Source organism: Pseudopodoces humilis, chromosome 26 (genome assembly GCF_049639895.1).
Source record: "Pseudopodoces humilis isolate 2021_Gansu_Grassland_sample_001 chromosome 26, ASM4963989v1, whole genome shotgun sequence".
Classification (NCBI taxonomy): Eukaryota; Metazoa; Chordata; class Aves; order Passeriformes; family Paridae; genus Pseudopodoces; species Pseudopodoces humilis.
Genome location: NC_142225.1, coordinates 1,199,935 through 1,220,370, shown reverse-complemented (window position 1 = coordinate 1,220,370; position 20,436 = coordinate 1,199,935). Strand labels below are relative to the sequence as shown.

At 49.2% G+C, this 20,436-nt stretch overlaps 1 protein-coding gene across 1 annotated transcript in view; it reads left to right on the top strand.

Annotated features, from left to right (window-relative positions):
* LGR6 (leucine rich repeat containing G protein-coupled receptor 6) overlaps positions 1-20,436 on the top strand; it is a 149,076-nt gene that overhangs the window by 93,303 nt on the left and 35,337 nt on the right. Inside the window, exons 5-6 of the mRNA XM_014258902.2 lie at positions 6,445-6,660; positions 16,135-16,206. Coding sequence (XP_014114377.2) covers positions 6,445-6,660; positions 16,135-16,206 — 288 coding nt within the window. The remainder of the gene's footprint in view (positions 1-6,444; positions 6,661-16,134; positions 16,207-20,436) is intronic.

Sequence of the window (20,436 nt, the reverse complement as noted above, 5' to 3'; positions counted from 1 at the left end):
TCTTTGGGCAGGCTCAGGGACCCAAACCCTCCTGTCTCTGTGTGTCAGGCCCCAGCAAGTGCTGAGCAAGGCACAAAGAGCAGCTCGTGTGGAGCTGGCTTCAGGGCAGTGGGGACAGAGTGGCCTCTAGCAGGGTGACCCCAGAGCTGTCCTCTCTCGCTGTGCCCTCAGCTCCTTGCACAGCAATTCCCCGGGAGCTCAGCAGCCAGGTACTGACTCAGTCTGGGAGCTTTGCCTGAGAAAGAAGCTGAGGTGTTGGCCCCAGTCATTTGTAAGTTATCAGAGAAGTTGAGCTGCAGTGACATCATCTCCTTCTTATGTTACTACAAGGAACTCAGATCCTATTATGGGAGAGGAGGTAACTCAATCGAGCCTTTCAAGATAAACTCAGACAGGAAGAGAGACACAATTGCCTGAAGGCACCAATTAGACATTTCTGGTGAGCTCAGCTCTGTTCAGCTGACACATGTGTACACTGGGGCCAAGGAGACAGGAGCTCCTCTCTCGTGTCTCAGGGGTGGGGTGGGAGGGGTGGGCAACCAGCACTTCCTCACCATGCTGCTGCCTCAGCTCTCACACCTTCAATGGCCACAGCTCTCCCTCCAGAATGTCCTTTCTTTATGTCCTGTGGTCTGCTGTGGACAGAGAACCACAGAGGAGCTGCCTGGTCTGGAGAGAGAACAGCCCAGCTCTGCACCACTCAGTGCTGCATATGATCTTCAGTGGCAAGTCTCCTCCAGCCTTATCAAGGGCCCAACATTTTGCAAAAAAATCCTGTGAGGATGGGCTGCAGTTTGAGGTGCCAGTGCCCTGTGGTGACTGGGCTGTGGGGAACATCCCAGTCTATGCTGCAGGCCAGTTACTGCACATGGGTGACCTAAGACATGCAGACAGACAGCTCTTACTGCCTCTGATGTGTGTGAGGAAGGAAAAAACCAGCAGCAAAACTTGGGATATCTCCCAACAGCACGGTATTGAGCATTTCTGTTGGTTTCCAGGCTGCAGCTCCCCCTGTAAATGCTTCACAGCCAAAAGGAAATGGTAAGATATGGGTAAATTTGCTTCTGCCAGTCAAAGGCTGAGACTTGCACCATATCTGTTAGGGAACAGAAAGACTGGTTCTGGTCATCCTCTGGTTATTCTGGTTATTCTGACAGTTATGTTACCAACAGCTCAGAAATGCACTTGTACATCCTCTGCAACACTCTGGAAGCATTTCTTGGGAAAAGGCAGTTCTTCAAAACTGCTGTGTCTGTGACCCAGAAAACACAAGAACTCAGGATTAATACAAACCTCATGACACACATGTGGCACTGAGGACTGCACATACCCCATCCCCAGCCAGACCTCCCCAGGCTGCACTGGTGGCATTGGCTTGTCTTCTGATCATTGGAAAGGAGGAATCTCCCACTTTTCTCCTTAGAAAAGGACTTCCCTATTAGCCTGGTTCCTTCTAGAAGTGATCCTGATCCCACCATCCTCTCTGGACTGCTCCTGGCAAGAAGACAGCTGATTTCTCCTCAAATATTTATCAAACACAGACAACATTCACAGCATTGAAAGGGCTCCTCCAAGGCATGTTAGGCCCTTAGCCCTGGAGCTCAATATGAAACCAACCTGAAAATGTCCTGCCCAAGGAAACTTCCCTTTCCCATCCCACACAGGTTCTTCTGCCTCCCCAGAGCTGTCACTCCACAACAGCAGCAGCAAAGGAAGCAATTGGCAACGCTCACATTTGGTGCTGACCTGCTCCTCTCACCATGGCTCTGCACAGATGTGAACATCTGCTCAGGGAAAAAGATGCCTCAGACCAGTGGACTTCAGATGTTCTTCCAGGCAGCTCCCTCTCTCACTACCCCTGTAGTCCCTGAAAGGGGAAATGGAGTAAAGTCTGAAGTGACTGCAGGCACCTTTAGCACTTTTGAGTCAGTGTCAAGTTGAAGTCATATAAAAACCCCATAACTCTAAGCAGCAGATGCAGCTCTAAAGCCAGAAGTTGAGACTTTCAGCAACTGCTGGCTTTCATAAGCTGTTGTTCTTCAACGTCCCACTTAAAATCACCTCCTTCTGCATGCGACAGGCCAACGCTCTGCAGAGCCTTGCTTGAGCCTGTGAAGTCACTTGGAAATCTTGTCGATGCTGACATCTGGAGTCACTGTGTGTGATCCTCTCTCCAGACCCAGAGCACTGCTTGACAGCAGGCGAGGGATGAGCCCCTCTCCTAAAGCAGCTCCGTGAAGGAACATCTTCCTCTGCAAGCAAGCAAAGGGTTAAAGCTTGCAAGGAAAACCAACTGAGTGATTTGGTGAAATAAAGATTAAAACATCTCCGTGGAAGGTGAGGAGCCAGCCCCAGCCTGTGCTGTCTCATTTACCCACTAATCAGCCCAATTACCTCAGGTATAAATCATAACACAAAACACTTACGGAGCCAGAGTCACACACTGAAGAAAGGAGAGAACTGTTGGGTTGGTTTTTGTTTTGTATAATTGATATAATTACTAACAACTCTGTGCCAAGAACTTCAGCTTTTCTGCTTCCAGAAGAGAGTAGAAAGCTGTCTGAAAGCCATAGCAATTAGCAATCCCCACATGCACATCTTTTATTAGAAAGAATGCACATCTCTTCCAGAAAGAGCCAGCAGCTCCCTGAGGAGCAGTTAACCATCCCTTGGTGCCAGGAATGCAGCTGTCACCATGCCCATGTTCCCTGTCCCCTCATCAGTGCTGCAAAGGCACACAAGGAGTCCTGCCTGTCATGCTGCACTTCCTTGTTCCTAATTTTAACTTACCTGTATCCAGATAGGTGCATCTCGCTGTGCTGTGGTCCAAGCAGGCTGCTGATTCTGAGACTTCTCAGGTCCAGCTCATTGTAAGCAGCAGAAAGTCTCCCTTTTGTCCCATGGAGGAGTCTGCCTGAGCTCTGGTCTCCACTCTCTGGAGCACACTGACAGTAATTAATTACATTATTAATTAATTAATAATTACATGGAGCTTCCCAACACCTCCCCAGAACCTAACCCCAGAGAGTGTCTCATGGACCTCACCAAGAGGCCACTGGGCAGCCCCTGCAGAGCTGAGGAGCAGAAGAGTTGGGGTTTATCAGAGTCCTGCAGAGGTGGAGTCACTGGCAGCAAGGTGTGGAGATACAGAGGTGTGGACACACGAGGCTGCAGCACATCCACAGCCAGAGGCCATCGAGGAGTGGTAACAAACTCCTTGGATGGATCCAAGTTCTTGTCTGTGTACTCCCCACAGGGATCCACAATGACAGGGAGGTGTCCAAGTAGCTCAAAAACCTCCACCAAGGACCTGCACCGCACTCCTCATACCTATGGACATCCCTAGGAGAAAAAGGGCCTTTCCTGAGTGTTTTTAAACAGGCACAGAGGAAATCCAGCAGCATTAATGGTTTCCCAAACTCCTAGGGCACCATCACACTGAAACTCTGTAGGTCACATCTGAGCCACATTTATTTATATTTATACATTAATAATTATATAACAAATACAAATACAATAAATTTATATTTTATTTATAATTTAAATTGTTTACTGGAACCCAGGAGTTCATAAGCAAAGTGGGATGTAAAGCTGGACAGCCATGGGCTGCACCTCACTCCCTCATCCCTATTCCTGTCCCAGCTCTGCCTGGTGTACCAGCCCCTGGCTCTGGTTTAGCATCTCCATTTATAAAAGCTTAGATTGGGTTTGAGAAATTATAACTATTCTCATGGGTATTTTTATTGTCTGTTCTTTAATTAATTAAACTTGAAACTGAGAATTCACTTTATAACAATTTTCAGTAAACTTACAGGGATTTGGATGAAAGAGTATCTCTGGGAAAAGTAAGCAATGGTGCTTTTTTTACTTTTTTTTTTTTTTTTTTATTTTAACAGTTTATGATGCCAAAACCTAACAGGATTCTTATGCTGAGGAAGCAATGGAAAAAATAAGCAAAGTTTAACATTTCTTGCAGAAGTTTTAATTATGCTCAAAAAGTTCTTGTTTGTCCCAAAACATTTTGATGAAATTTTCAAATGGAATCCTTAACCTTACTCTGAGCTGCTGCAGGGTTTGCTTTTCTGATCTTTATTCTTTGGACTTGTTGTCCCAAGAAGATGAATGATGTTATTCTCTGATTTGTTTGCAATTTGGGGGGCCAGAATTTGCAATGCCCACTCTCTCAACAGGAAAAAATCAAAATCTTGTATCAGCCCTCTGAGCAAAGACACAAAACCTGTGGGAACAGAGCTTTGGGTGCAATGTTATTTTGTGATCCTCTCAACTGAACAGCCTTGCACCAGAAAATGTCCCTTTGCATCAATGCAAAGGTGTTGAAATTTGGGAAAATAGAATCACAGAATAGTTTGGGCTGGAAGAAACGTCAAAGCCCATCCAGTTCCACCCCCTGCCATGGCAGGGACACCTTCCCCTATCCCAGGCTGCTCCAAGCCCTGTCCAGCCTGGCCTTGGACACTTCTATGCTCCGTGTGCCAGGGCCTCAGCACCCTCTGAGGTTAATACTTTAATGTGGCAACATGGGAGTAATGGAATAGGGCTTTAACCCACCCTGGGTTATCATTCCAGGCTAAGGTGATGTTGCACCAGTGCTTGTACTCTGCATTTAAAGGATATTTTTCTGAAGGAGAACTCAAGAAGCTTTGACTGCAGTTCTTAACCAGGTACAAATCTCCAGATTTGTCCACACAGGTCAGGCCAGCCAGGGCAGGAAATGCTTCTTCCTGTGATGTAGGGAAAGTTTGTTTCCCAGGATTATCTGAGAATTTCACCCAGCAAATACCACCCACACCCCTTTTCAGAGAGCAAGGCTTGCACCCAGCCTCTTCCCTGCTCCCACTCGTGATGGGGCAGTCGGTGTCCTCCTCCTGCAGCTCATTGCAGTGTTCTGTGAGCTGAGAAATGTCAGTACCCCTTGAGAGCAGTCGTGCCTGGGGGGTAACACTGTCTGGGGGTTTGCTCCAGTGTTCAACTTGCATAAAAAAAAATTACTTTATATAGTCAAGAATACTAATTTCTTTACCACATTCCTTTCTGGAGGATCATTGATTTGAGGGCTGGGCCATGACAGCTCTGTTAAGTTCCTTCTCTCATGCTTTGATAAGAGACAAAGTGCTTCCTCTTTGCAATTTGAATTCAGAGATCTCTGCCTTAGATAGCTTGGAAAAATAAAATCAGCTCTGTTGACTGTGCATGGAAATTAAAATTTTGTATAATTGGTTCCTGGTAGTTTGTCCAATCTAAAGTATTTTCCTCTTATAATTTGATTTCAAAATCTACAGATAACACATTGTATCCTGCTCACCACGACTGCAATAAAAGGTCTTCAGAGAGATGATTCCCAAACCTAAGTTTTAAACTATTTTTTCATAATAACCTTAATATTTTTTGGCTTGTCATTCTATTTTGAAACAAAAACAAGTGTTCGAAATTAAAGTTTCTCATGTAAAATTAAACCTGAAATTCAACCGCCTTAAGCTTTCCATGATGATTAAAAAGAAGCAGTTGGCAAATGGAGGGGGAGGAAAGGCCCAAAGGTGCGATAGGAGAGCACAGGCTCAGTTCCTGCTCACCTGGCGGTTCGGATCGGACACAGGACCCCGAGCAGGGCTGTGACACATTTCCCCTTCCCAGACAGGTCCTTCCTTCCCTGCTGGGATGGGGCCGTGGCTGCCGTGCCCTGCCCAGCCCCGGCTGCGAGCAGGCCCTGGGCTGGCTCCGGCAGCTCCGGGAGCCGCAGCCCCGAGGCTCCAGAAACTGCCTGAGGGACAGCCCCGAGGCTCCAGAAACTGCCTCAGGGACAGCCCCGAGGCTCCGGGCCCGGCAGCTCCGGATTCAACCCGAGCTCCAGAAACTGCCTGAGGGACAGCCCCGAGGCTCCGAGCCCGGCAGCTTCGGATTCAACCCGAGCTCCAGAAACTGCCTGAGGGGCAGCCCCGAGGCTCCGAGCCCGGCAGCTTCGGATTCAACCCGAGCTCCAGAAACTGCCTCAGGGACAGCCCCGAGGCTCCGAGCCCGGCAGCTCCGGGGTCAGGCCGAGCTCAAGAACCTGCCTCAGGGACATCCCCGGGGTCAGGCCGAGCTCCAGGAACTGCCTCAGGGACAGCTCCGGGTTCAACCCGAGCTCCAGAAGCTGCCTTAGGGACAGCCCCGATGCTCCGGGCCCGGCAGCTCCGGATTCAGCCCAAGCTCCAGAAGCTGCCTCAGGGGCAGCACCAAAAGACCACCGAGGAGGGCCGGTCCTTGCCGGTGGCCGGACCTCTCCCAGCACAGGCAGGGTCTCTACAGGTGCCTTAGGCTAATCGCTATTTACAGCCCGATCCAACCTCCCTGGCCATCAATGCATCCCGGCCCGGCACCGCTCCCTGCGCGGGGCGCCGCGGGCAGGGCTTTCACTGATCCCCACCCTGTTTCTCTCCCACCCAGACGCCTGGATGCAAACCTCATCTCCGTGGTGCCCGACAGCAGCTTTGAGGGGCTGCTCTCCTTGCGTCACCTGTGGCTGGACGATAACGCCCTGACGGAGATCCCCGTGCGAGCCCTGAACCACCTGCCAGCGCTCCAAGCCATGACCCTGGCCCTCAACCACATCTGGCACATCCCCGATTTCGCCTTCCAGAACCTCAGCAGCCTCGTGGTGCTGTAAGCCTTCTCCATTTCTTATTCCCTCGGCTGGGACAAGGTGCTGCCCACGGGCTCCTCCTCCTGCGGGAATCCCTGCTGGTCACTCCCCGCCAGCAGAGTTTTTTTGCTGGGGCGAGGGGCAGAGGTTTTGTTCCAAGAGTCAGGGAATCCCCCTCATTTGATATGAAATGCTAAAAATCGCCGCTTTTGATTTTTGTCATGTTCTCCCCACTTTTCAGTGAACAGCTACAAAGCTCCCTGATATAATTCAAGAAATGTTTTGTATTAAAAAAAAAAATAATCAGTAACTGGAAACAAAAAACCAGATTGTTCTCCTTGAAGAGTCAAGCAACAGAAACCTTCTCATTTCTTGTCCTTCCTCCAGTCCCTGTGTTAAAACTACAGGAATTTCTAGCAACATGGAAAAAAAAAATTATATTGCAACAATTTGCAGTCAGGTCAAAAAAGTCATATTTTCATTTCTTGGAAAACATACCAGCTCACTCACTCTCCTCCCCCTCCCCCCTGTTATTAGCAAATACGATTTTAAACCAAAGGTCTAATGCCAACACCTTGTCCAAGCCCGTGCCTGCTTATTTGTGTGACTGTGGGACATGTGCAGGTCAGATGTCCGCCGTGGTTATTGTCCAATTTGTGCTGTAAGCATTTCACGGCCAGCGGTGCTGCTCCAGCATGGAAACATTCACTCCATGGGCAGTGAGACACCAAACCACCCACAGCCTGCCAGCAGAAAGTGAACTGGTCCCTCTGGCAGCTGCTCACGACGGGCATCCTTTCTATCAACAGAGGCTTGCCGGTTATCTTCCCTTTGAAAGGAACTTCACATGTGCAAATTAGATATTTATTGCTTCTTTAGTGTCGATTAGCAAGTTCGGGTGTGATTGCCAGCTGCTGTAGAGCTCTGCTATCCATATGAAATGCCACCTCTAGTTTGGTAATTTGTACTGATACCAGGGTGTTAAGTAACCTCAGCATGTAGTGCCTTAGTGAAAGTTTAGCAATTATTTCCCTTTCAAAATTTAAAGTGTTTACTGAGACCATGCAGCATAGAAAGTGCTTGGACAAAGCACAGTTCAGAGTTTTATTAAGCATCAAATTCATCTGTTTAGACAAAGCATAAAGACTTATTTAGGAGAAAAGAAAAAAGAAACTTGAGAAAAATCAAAAAAAAGTAGTTTTCACCCACAATAGTGTTCATTCTGCAAGGCAACCCCTGGCCACCATAATGCAACCACTTCAGTCAGCTTTAATAGCTCACTCAGCGGGTGAGCTGACATTTGGGGTTTCATTTCAGCCTCCAAAGCATGCCGCTTTCATTCTGGCTCATCCCATACTGTGGGCAAGAAGCAACTCCTTAATTAAACGGGCAAGCTTGAGAAATAAAAGTCATTGACCATTAGGTCACAAGGGAGAGAATAATGTCCCACCACATACAATTGGAAGGGAACACATGTGTGATCCTGCCAGGCTCTGTGGGACACGATGCTACATTTTTGTGGGATCACAAGTGTTTGGCAGAACTGGCCCCATAAATCTCTCCCATGCTTCCATGCAAGCCCTTGTCAACACATCACCAGTGGAAAGTCACCCAGTGTCCCTCCTGTGCCCCAGCCAGGGATATGTCCCTGCTCCAGACTCACCCACTGAGCTGACAAGCAAATGCTCCCAAAAGACAGCCAAGCTGGAGGGAAGACACCCCTGGCCAGGGTGCAGATGAGATGTGCACCTTCCTCTGCAAATGTCTGGGTTTGCAGGTGGATGGAGGATCTGGCTGCTGCTGTAAACATTGGAAACCCCCAGCTACAGGGGGTTAAAGTGAGCCCCTGGGGGAAGAAAGCCAAGGGCAGATATGGTTAAGCACAGGGGAATCCCTCCTGCACAGCCTGGTCAGCACTCAGGGACATGGCTGGTCATGGCTGACTGTGACTGACCATGGCTGACCATGGCTGACCATGGCTGGTCATGGCTGACTATGGCTGACCATGGCTGACTGTGACTGACTGTGACTGACCATGGCTGACCATGACTGACCATGGCTGACTGTGACTGACTGTGACTGACCATGGCTGACCATGACTGACCATGGCTGACCGTGACTGACTGTGACTGACCATGGCTGACCATGACTGACCATGGCTGACCATGGCTGACTGTGACTGACCATGGCTGACCATGACTGACCATGGCTGACCATGGCTGACCATGACTGACCATGGCTGACCATGGCTGACCATGACTGACCATGGCTGACCATGACTGACCATGGCTGACCATGGCTGACTGTGACTGACCATGACTGACTATGGCTGACTGTGACTGACTGTGACTGACTGTGACTGACTGTGACTGACCATGGCTGACCATGACTGACCATGACTGACCATGACTGACTGTGACTGACCATGGCTGACCATGGCTGACCATGACTGACCATGACTGACCATGGCTGACTGTGACTGACTGTGACTGACCATGGCTGACTATGGCTGACCATGGCTGACTGTGACTGACCATGACTGACCATGGCTGACCATGGCTGACCATGGCTGACCATGACTGACCATGGCTGACCATGGCTGACCATGACTGACCATGGCTGACTGTGACTGACCATGGCTGACCATGACTGACCATGGCTGACTATGGCTGACTGTGACTGACTGTGACTGACCGTGACTGACCATGGCTGACCATGGCTGACCACGGCTGACCACGGCTGACCACGGCTGACCACGGCTGAGGGCAGGAGCCTCCCAGGTGCAGAGCTGTGCTGTTCCTCCTCCACACACCTTGGGCCCTGGGCAGAACCATTTCACCCTCCTGCACTGCCACAAGCGCTGACATCAGAGTGTCCCAGCCTCAATCTGGAATACTTTAAAGGTTTGGTGCCTGCTAATAAATTACACCTTTGTTGAGGAATTCCCTGATCTTACTCCCATTTATTGCTGCTGCAGGCTTTGAGCTAGGGCTGCAGGCTGTTCAGTGAGCAGAGCCCTGTGTGCATCATGAAATCCATCAATCTCTGTAATTGGCACCATCCTTTCCCAGCTTTAATAACAAGGGTTCCGTGTGCTGGGGTGCTGGCACTGTGCTTTGATGGCAGAAGAGAGGTGGATATTTGATCAGGATAGTTCATGGGAATAGGTGGTTACCTTGCAGTCTGATCTATTCAGGACCAAATGTATCTTAGTATCTGCACACAGAAATAATCCTGAATACTTTTCAGATGATGGTTTGTATGAAGTAAAGGTTGTTTTACAAAACTCATCATCTTTCTTGAGCATAACAGATTTTTCACTCAGCAGTCAGCATGTGAAACCCCCATGGTGCTGTGCTGACAGCCCAATAAAGTGCATGACAGCAGTTCTCAGTAGTGTCCCTCATTTCCTCTGTCAGCTGAATTCAGCCAGAAGTCTCAAGCCAGGAATCAGCACCTCTTTCAGTCCCACTCACCAGAGGGGTCCTCAAGTAAAACCTTACATTGCCAAGAAACCCCCCATGCTGCAGATGTGTCCTTGCTGCTGCATATCTGCAGTGGGCTGCAGTTCCCTTCTTTCCTGATGTCACCTGAGGAGCTCAGCAGAGATGCTGGGGTGTGTGTGGGACAGAGTTGGAGTGAACTTTCCAAAGTAGGCCAAGCAATAGAAATGTTTGCCCTGTAATGAGGGACCTGGATAGAGAAAATCTTCAAGTAGTTTTACTTTCATCACATAGCAGAGAACCCCTTAAGTTAGAGCAAACAAGGTCAAAACCCAGATCCTTCCTTGTTTGGGTCCACAGGGAGCTTTAGCTCCTGGAAACCTCCAGGAGACAATTTAGCCCCTTAATGGGAGCAAAAGAGAAGCTCCACTCCTCTAACCTGACCCTCACCTACCTGGTTATAAAAATGGACTCTGGGAAAAGTTGTTCTCGTGCCATTACCAGTTAGTTCTGCTTAATCTCTAATTCTGGTGCTCTGTGTCCATCTCCTCTGTGCCAATACTGTATTTGTTACTGTCTATTGTACCCTTCCCTCAGCTCAGCTCTTCCAGTCCCCATTACTTGGTTTGCAACATGGAATCCCAGGGTGGTTTGGGTAGAAAGGGACCTCAAAGCTCATCCTGTTCCACCCCTGCCATGGGCCAGGACACCTTCCACTAGCCCAGGGTGCTCCAAGTCCCATCCAGTGGCCTGGAACACTTCCAGGGATGGGGCAGCCACAGCTTCTCTGGGCACCCTGTGCCAGGGCCTCCCCACCCTCACAGGGAAGAATTTCTTCCCAACATCTGATCTAAATCTACTCTCTGTCAGTTTAAAAAAAAAAAAAACAAAACTATCCTCTTTTCCCCTTGTCCTGTTACTACCTGTCTGTGTAAAATCAGAAGTTAGTTCTCATATCACACTTATTTTTTCCTTCACACCTTCAGATGGAGACCAAATCTGCACACTGTAGCAAAGATAAAAATTAACTCTGATTTATACAATGCTGTTCTGTGCCCATTTTCCCTCTTCTAACTATCCCTGTAATTTCATTTGCTTTTTTCATAGCTACTAAACACCAAGACCTCATTCCTGTAGATATAGAAAAGCCTGAAAGTGTGTGTGCTGATATAAGACTGGTTCTCCCCTCTGCTGCACTTGACATTTACACAACCTGAATATCAGCTGATAATTTATTGTCAAGGTCACTCAGCAGGACCTTCCAGCTGAAAGTGTGAAGACAGTAAATTAAGGATCTTTAGTAGAATTCCTCTTTCTTACAGTTTTTATCCTTAAAGAACATGCAGCTCTCTCTCTCTAGCAGAATGGTTTAGTGACAAGAAGAGAAAATTTTTTTGCAAAGCTCCTGGGTTCCCATTGCCATTTTGTCCTTGTTCTGGTGTAACTCTGGCTGAGGCTTTCAGAAGGAACCACTGCTTTTCAGTGTCTTCCTTGCCTGGGAGCAAACATCAACACATCCCTGCTTTCCAGGGATCACCAGTCATTTCAGCTGACATCTCTGGGACTTGGAGCTTCCCAGCACCACAAAGCCCAGTCTGGTGCAGGATGAGCCTGTGAATCCCTGCCCTCACCTGTGCAAGGGAGTTACCAGTGCCTCTCTGAGAAGTTGTTGGGAACCTCGGTGTTGGCAGGGAGTGCCAGGCATGTGCAATTCATTATCACTAAGAACAATATTGCCTGGAACATCTGGGTCCCATTCATGAGCCTTTTCATTGGCAAAAGTGCCTTTTCTCTCAGAGGACCAGGCTTGCTGCCTTGGCAAAAGTAGATTTCCTTCTCCAGCACTTGAGGAAGAAGCAAATCGTGCTCCAATGCACCCTGAGAATGTCACTTTTGATCGAGCTTTATTCTTCACCAGACAAGTCTCATGCTGGTCCTCCACTAATGGAAACAATCCATGGAATCTGCACCATTTATGGCTTAGATTTCTCTACTTATCCATGGCCAAGTTGAGGAAAAGGACAATTTTGCCACAATAAAGATGGAAGCTCATCATGGCAGTGGCTAGCCGGGGAGAATTCATATGATGTCAGATTTGAGCTTGGTTCAAATCATCTAATGCAAATAATCCATGGAAAATGTTTGCATTTGTCCTTTTTGAGAAGGAGATAATGAAGTCATTAGAAATGAAAGCAATGGCAAATCCACCACTTTTCTTTGTAGTCTGTTCCAGTGGTTAATCATCCTTAGTGTTAAAAAAAATGCTCATATTTCCCATTTAAATTTTCTTTGGCTTTGACTTCAGACATTTGTTCTTATTATTCTTTCCTCCACTAAATCACAGAACCATTTTAGTACCCAGTTTCTAACCAGGAAGAATCCTATACATTACACTGCACTCATCCCCTTGATCTTATTTAATAACCTAAACAGATTGAGCTCTCTAAGTCTCCATGCAATTTTTTTTTTCCAGCCTTTGGATCATTTTTATTGCTCTTCTCTGCACCCATCTCAGTTCATTGACATCCAGTTACCAGGGTGGGTATCAGCACCATGTTTGTCTTTCCAGATCTGCTTTCACCAGTGTTCCATGCAGATTTTGACATAATTTCCCTTTCCTTGCCCATACACCTGCATTAAAGCAGTATTCAGGCACCAGCTCAACCTGCTTCCCTTCTGTGTAAGACAAATGTGCAGTCCCCTTGGAGGTGGCATTGGCAGAGTTGAAGCTACTGCCTGTGTTGGACTGTCTCTCAGACTGTTCTCCAGGACCTTTTCATTCACTGGAAAACTAAATGGAGAAGGAAATCAAATGAAAACTGAACAAACTTGACTAAGGGTGTTGCATGAATGATGGGGGAAAATCACATTTACTCCAAATTTTGGATAAGAAATTGTTGGCAAGGAGAGAAAATAATCTTTCTAGAATCTGTTGCACATTTCTTATTGTGGGTAAGAATGAATCTTGCAGGGTTTGACTTTTTCTGCTTTGTTTCTAAATTCTCACCACCTGAGGCACCAGCCAGGCTGCAGCCTCTCTCCCCAGCCTGTGTGGGATTCTGCAGCCACTCTCACTTATGTTGCTTTCAGCAAGACACAGCAAGGGCTCCCCTGGCAGCAGAGGAGCTCACTTGTCCCACGGCAGGTGGGAGCCCTTGTGCTGCTGCAGCAGATCCTGGCAGTCCCACCCTGCCACAGGGTTCAGTGTGGCAGTTGCTGGTTTCTGCTGGAAGTGCATGGCTGAGAACAGCCTGCAGTGACCATCCTCATCCTGGGCACAGCTTCTTCCATGCTGACTGCCCAAACCCATCCTCACTCCATGGCACTGACCTGCACAGGAAGAGACCCAGATCCCAAAGCCCATTGCCCTTACCAAGGAGACTGGTGAGTTCTAGCTCCAGCAGCAAAGGTTTAAAGACTTCCCATGTTTTTGCATCGTAGGGGTTGTTTATAGCCCAGAATCAAGAACCTTGAGCTGCTATCGAACCAGCTGAGCTGTAATTTACAGGGCAGAATATATCGTTGTGTGGGCTGAGCTCAAATTGACAAGCACTGGAGATGTTGCAATTCCACTTGTTAAAATTTGTTTACCAGGGGAGAAAAAAAAAGGCAGGATGGAAGACAGGAATGTCTTTTCAAGTGTTTACCTTTCCAGCTCTCTTGTTTCTATTATTGCCATGTGGTTGGGTAACTCTAGAGTTCAGCTTGGACAGCAATTTTTTTTATAACTCCCTTTTTTGGTCGTTCATAATTTTCTCACCAACAAAGAACTTCCTTCGGATGATTTTCATTACTCTGCCTCCAAACAAAGCACTCTAGAGCCAGATATAAACACAGCAGGTGATTGCTTTTCTCTGCTGTCTCCTTGCCTGACTGCAGTGATAGCAGTCAGCTGGTCAGCATGTCCAGGCTTGGACAAGGTGTGCAGTCACACCGTCCTGTGTGTGCCTGGCAAAGCTCCAAGGAGCTCACACCTTCCCTGGCATTCAGCATTCCCTTGTCCCTACGCTGTCCCCTCATAGCAGACAGGGGTTTGGGACATGGGGTTCTTGTGGTACCTCTTCATGTGATCCCACAGCAACTCCAGACCCCAACCCTCTCTTTGCCAAATGCAGTATCCAGTGCCAAAGGAACTCAAAGTGCTTGGCACCACCAACTGAAGAGAAGGCAGCATGACCAGAAGCTGTTAACATTTGATGGAGGAAACCATCTGGGCACAAACTTATTTTCTTGTGACAAAGAGAAATTTCCCCCATAAGATTCTCATTTTGATCTCAGGCTTCTTTTCTCCTCTAAAAGTCACAATCCAAGTTTTCTTGCAGGCAACATCCTTTTCTTTTTTCCCATTTGCTCAAAGGAGAAAACACATTTTATCAGATATCTTTCCCTTCCTCTTCCTCTCAAATGTTTGTATGTTCTCATCCCAATGACAAACATCCGTCTCAGGCTTGTTTCTGTTTTGCAGGCCCCTACAAACTGCCCTAGAGCCTGGCTGTTCCTCCACTTCCAGCTTCCTCTGTTTTACCCTAGAATATTTGGCAGTGGGAGCTGCCTGTGCTCAGCCAAACAGCTCACACTTGACTCCGGGTGGAGTGAGAGATTTTTCAAGCTGAGACACATTTAGATCAAGCAGCAAATAATGAAAAAATCATTGATCCACCTGCCAGGCTGGAGCCTCCCTGAGGCTCTTGGGAGGAAGCAGCAGCATTGGACAAAGGCTGGTGCATCCCTTGCTAGTGCTATCATAGGCATGGGGCAGAAGGAGCCCCAAGGGGAGGGGTATGACAGCAATTCACCACATGGACTTGGGGTTAAAAGAGAATCTGAGCTGATGGGGAACCTGCCCTGGCAGCCTGCCCTTCCTTGGTGGGCATTTATCACCCAGACCGTGGCAGTGCAAGCATGGGCATCACTGAGGGGGTTAAGTGCAGGCTGGTAGAAGTGCAGACTGGGCAGAAGTGGGTTGTCTTCTCCTGGTTTTCAGCAGACTTTTCTCAGATTGCTCACAAGAACTCTCTCCACAGACTCAGAGGTGCCTTTGAGTGGGATTTCAGAGGGAGAAGCACAATTAGCTAATTCCTCACAGCTGTAAAGGAAGTGACATGGAAGAAACACCGAGATGTGCACACATAAACAAGAGTTTCTGATAAACCAAGACAAGAAATCCAGGGATTAAGGCCTTAGTTTGCCAAAAGATTGAGACAGGGGAGTGAAGGATCCACGGAAACACAGAACCCAGAACTCCAGAAACTCATCACCTACACAGCTTCCAAGGCAAAATTACCCCAGGTGGCTTTGCAGGGGCCCCCAGCATACGGCTCCCCAGTGCCAACATTAAGGCTGGGAGCTCCCAAGCCTGTAAGCACTAGATGTTCACGGCATGTAGCAGCAGGATGAAGGGAAACAGGAAAAAACTGTTTCTATGGTGCAGGGAATGTGCATCAGCCTGTGGCATGGCCCCAGCACTTCAGCCAGGCACTCTGAAGCACTGAACTGAACACAACTCTCATTGCAATCAAACTGGAGCTGGTCCAGGAGCTGGCAGTGTTTTCTTTTTTTTCTTTTTTTTTTTCATGTAAAGATAATAAACTGTGACTAACAAGATGATTTTGCACTCAAAATCTTCTTGCTGCTACTAAGGCTCTGAGGAGTCCAAATATGATTGTGTCTTTAGATAGCACCCAGTGCCCATGAACAGCTGGTGAAGCCACACCGTGGGCTGAGCCCAGGGTAAGGTGATCTCTAGGGTGTTTCTTGAAGCTTCTTGCTTAAGCATGTTCATCCACAGCCACCTGGCAGCTGTGAAGGTGGAGATGTCAGGGAAACTCCTACATTAGCCTGGAGTTCCTGAGAGGAACGGGAGCTCTGTAGCTCTCTGCAAGCACTACTGCACCCAACACGTGTCTCATGGGGTAAGAGAGGGAACCTCATAAGTGCCCTTGGCATCCCAGCCCAGGCTGTGCTCAGCTTACAGGATATTCTGGACCATGGCTCAGACCAAAGGAAAAGGTCAGCTTGCACCCCCACTGACCATCTCTGTTTTGTCCACAGGCACCTGCACAACAACCGGATCCAAAGCCTGGGAGCCAACGGCTTTGATGGGCTGCACAGCCTGGAAACCCTGTGAGTGCCCTGTTTTATTCTGTCCTAAAGACATGGGCTGTGTTCATCCCCCAGCACAGCATGCAGGACAGGGTCAGCCCCACACGTGGCACTGCTCACCATGCACTGAGGGCAGCAGCAGGGCTGGATGCCCAGGGCACGATGCTTTCTGGGAGGGCTTTCCTCCTGTGGCTGTGCAAGGTGCTCAGGCTGTGCTGCTGCTGCAGAGGGGGCTGTGCATGTGGGCAGTGTGGATGGCAAGGGGTTCCAAAGCTCTGGACACCATTCTAGTCCAGGTGCAATCCCAAGAGCTTGGATGCATTCCCTACTCGGGGAGGGTGTCGCCTTCCTCAGCACATGGGCATGGTCCTAAAGCCTCCCCAACACCTGACCACCAAAGCCAGGGGCTGGCTTGAGTTTGTAAAGTCCTGTAAAGTCCTTGGGAGCTGTGGGGTATCTCTGAGATGATCTCATGTCTGCTGGCACCACCCATAGCCAGCTGACTTCATTGTGCACCATGTGCTTGGTGAGGCTGGGAAACAATCCATCAGAAGAGTGCAGGGAGGATGGGAAGCAGAAATGAACTCACCTCCAGGACACATCTGCAGGAAGGTAGATTGAGATCGGATAGTAGGAAGAAATTCTTGGCTGTGAGGGTGATGAAGCCCTGGCACAGGGTCCCAGAGAAGCTGTGGCTGCCCCATCCCTGGAAGTGTCAAAGGCCAGGTTGGACAGGGCTTGGAGCAACCTGGGACAGTGGAAGGTGTCCCTGCCCATGGCAGGGGGTGGAATGAGATGGGCTTTGAGATCCCTTCCAAGCCAAACCATCTGTGACTCTGTGATTCGCAGCAGGGAGCTCACCCTGAATCAGGGAGAGTTTCATCCCACAGCCTGGGACATTCCCTGTGCTGTGACAGCTGCATGAATGGCCTCTGCCTCATGTGCTGTGCATTGGCCCAGGAGGAAACATAAACAAGCAAACAAATAAATTGAGGCTCTGAAAGACTGGAAGAGGTGCTTGATGCCTTCAATTGTGCAGAAACATGTCCCTTCATGCAGGCTTGGGGTCAGAGTCAGGCCCTTGCTTCCTGCCAGGATAACCAGGGGGTCCAGGTCATGGCAGAAGATGCTGCTTCCCAGCATTCAAGTGCCACTCAAGGAGACAGGGCCCCTCTGTGCCCAGCACGGTGCCAACAGCAGCTATCGGGCAAGAGTGGCGGCAGTAGGCAAACCCCTGGTCCCCAGACACACTCCTCAGGGCAGGACCATGACACACATTGTCTCTTCCTCACAGACTGGCAGATCCTGGGACCACCCAGAAGGGCTCAGCTGGGAGAGGCTGAACTGTGCCAGGGTGGGAGGCTGAGGGATAGTCTCCTCTGGTGACCCACAGGTCCCAGCTTGGCTTTCTCCCCAGTCATTTCTGGTGGTCACAGGCAAATATGTGAGGGCAGAGCTGTGGCACCCAGGCAGCACAAAGGCAGGGAGCTGCAGGAGGAAGCAGAGAACTTGCTGATGGAAGAAAATCCTGTTTGAGCTACATCTGTAGCAGACATGCAGCAACATTCCAGCCTGCATCTGGGCAACCCTGCATCCAGGGTGGTTAGAGATGCTGCTGCCCATCCCAGGCTGAATGGAGCTGCAGAGGAAAAGATTGCCCCTTGTTTGCTGTGGGAAAGGCTAAAGGGTTTCACAGCCCTGGGAGATAATTCTGTTTCCCCAGCCATTTGTGCTGAATGCTCATTTTCCCTCTCTTCCACTCTGCTCCCACTCTCACTTTTTTTGCCTTTTGCTGCTCATCCAAGGTGCCACCCAGCACCTGGAGAACTCCATGTCCCCTGCTCTTGCTCCCAGTGCCCGCAGGGACAGGACTGTGCAGCAGTGTGGGGGCTCTGGAGCACTACAGCTCTGCAAGTCCTGTCTCTGCTGATGCTGATCAGGCAGCCCTGGGAGGATCCAGGCTCCAAGGGTGGCTCTGCCTGTGTGCTTGTGGTGTCCAGGCTCTGCAGGGTGGATGGTGGGAGGGTCCCACAGCCCCACCCTGCACAGCTGCCTGCAGCAAGGACGGTGCTGTGGCAGACAGCTCCAGACTTTCCACTCTCCTCCACATCTGATTGCTCTGAAGTGTCCTCCAGAGTAATGAGACCTTCTACTCCTCTTGGCCTGAGCATCCAATTCTCACCTTTGGGCCAGCAAGCATTCCAACTCAGTGATCCTTGAGGAATGCCTGTTCCTCAAGTGGAGCCACCCCCACGTTGCTGACCAAAGCTGGGCAGGCTCTGGGGCAAAAATCTGCCAAGCCTTTGGTTGCACCATCCCAGCCAAGCTGCTAGACCTGCATCCACCTACCACCTCTCAGCTCCTGTGCATGTGGAGACGATTACAGTCTCCACATTTACCCTTTAACTCAAATTATGATTACATTCTGTTGACAGCACTTAGCACATTTTCTTGGCTTGTGGAAGCCAAACCATGCTCTCAGTTACCCCGTGGGCGTTACCTCCTGGAAGGCAGCAGGATGGTAAGGGTTGGTGAAGACAGAAATTTCTCCAGGGTTCCTAAAATGAGTATTTGTGGCCAGATGCTGATTATAAACCAGGCACAATACTTGAAGAACTGTAAAATTTGAGAGGAAAATATTGTTTCAGGTTTTTCAGAAGAGCCTGGCAAGTTTTAGGTGCAAAAACCTCTGTCTCCCTAAGGGAAAGATTTCTTTTCATGTTCAGATAGACAGGAAAACTTCTATTTTTATTAAATGCCAAAATCCTAAGAGAAGCAGCAGACACTGCCCCGTGCAGGTCTCAGCAATGTGTGAGCTGCATAAGTACAACCACACTGCTCACCTGCCCCAAGTCCCAGCATTTCTGCAAAAACAGATCCCAGTGGAGCATCTCTGTTCTTGGAGAGGGCTTGGCCCTGATATTTCAGGAGGGCAGCAAATCTAGAAAGAGGTGAAGCCAGATGAATGACTTCACATTTTCCTTGCACTGACCTGCAACTCCTGTGCACAAGTCAGCTCTGCCAAGTGCACAGCAAGACCAGCTCCATGTTCTCCACACTGATGGGGGGACAGGCAAATGTGCAGCACCCACCAGGTCTCAACGAGTCAAACACCAGCATGAAACCAGAGAAAGCAGCTCCAAGAAAATTTTCTCTGTCAGGGCAAGAACTGGCTGCCCCCCAGCAGCACCCCCAGCCTTCTCTTCCTGGGAAGGAAGGCTGGCAGGTAGGCTGGAAGCAAGTCAGAGCAGCCTGGGCCAGATTCCCAAAGGGGTTTCGAAACAGCCTTGTAAGCCAGTGAGATTCCCTCTCCAGTTCCCATCAGAGATGACACAGAACAACAGGGCTGTGGGAAGAAGCTCCAAGCTGAACCATGAAACCAGGGATTAGATGGTCAGAATGGGAGAAGCTTGGCATTTTGTAGCCCTTTCCCAAAGACATGGAGTAAATAAGAGTGTAAATATCCAGCTGTGACACACATTCCTCCTGTAGCCCCTTTGGGGAATGGCCTTGATCCTCTACACAAGGTGTAAGGTCAGGGGATGTCAATAGGAAATGCAGAGAGGAGCCAGCACTGCCCTGCTGAGCATGGAGACCATAAATACCAAGTGAAGGACATCCATCACCCATTGGCATGGCAGAGCAGAGGGCCTGTGGCCAAGGTGAATTTTGGACCACAGCAAATGGCCTGGGCACAGCAGGATGAGGGTATCCTGAGAGGGTGAGGAATGGGGAGGTGAAATGAAGAAGAGTCAAGGGAAGCACCATCTTTTGCAAGCAGTAGGTGCAAGGCATGCCAGGAGCTGAGACTGCAGACACACTGCTGTTTGCAGTGCTTCCCTGTTCCAGACTTGCCTTGGCACTCCTGCCCCTTTGGGATGTTTAACACCTGCTGGAAAATATCTGGCAGAGTGACCTGTTTCTGACATTTGGATGGAAAGATCTTGACTTCTACATTTCCTGATTATCTTACACTTAATTTCTCAGTCTTTAACAAAGCAGCAAGAAGGGCAAGGGGTTTAGGCACCTTCTAGTGGGAGGTGTCCCTGCCCATGGCAGGGGCTTGAAATTAGGTGGTCTTTAAGGTCCCTTCCAACCCAAAGCACCCCATGATTCTGTGATGAGACTTGGTGTGCATCATAAGCCTGGTGGGTAGGGGTGCTCATGGAAAAGCTGATGGAAGGAGCAGCTCAGCTGCAGCCAGGAACATCACTGCAATGAGAGGCTGATTCTTGTGCTCTGGACTGGGGG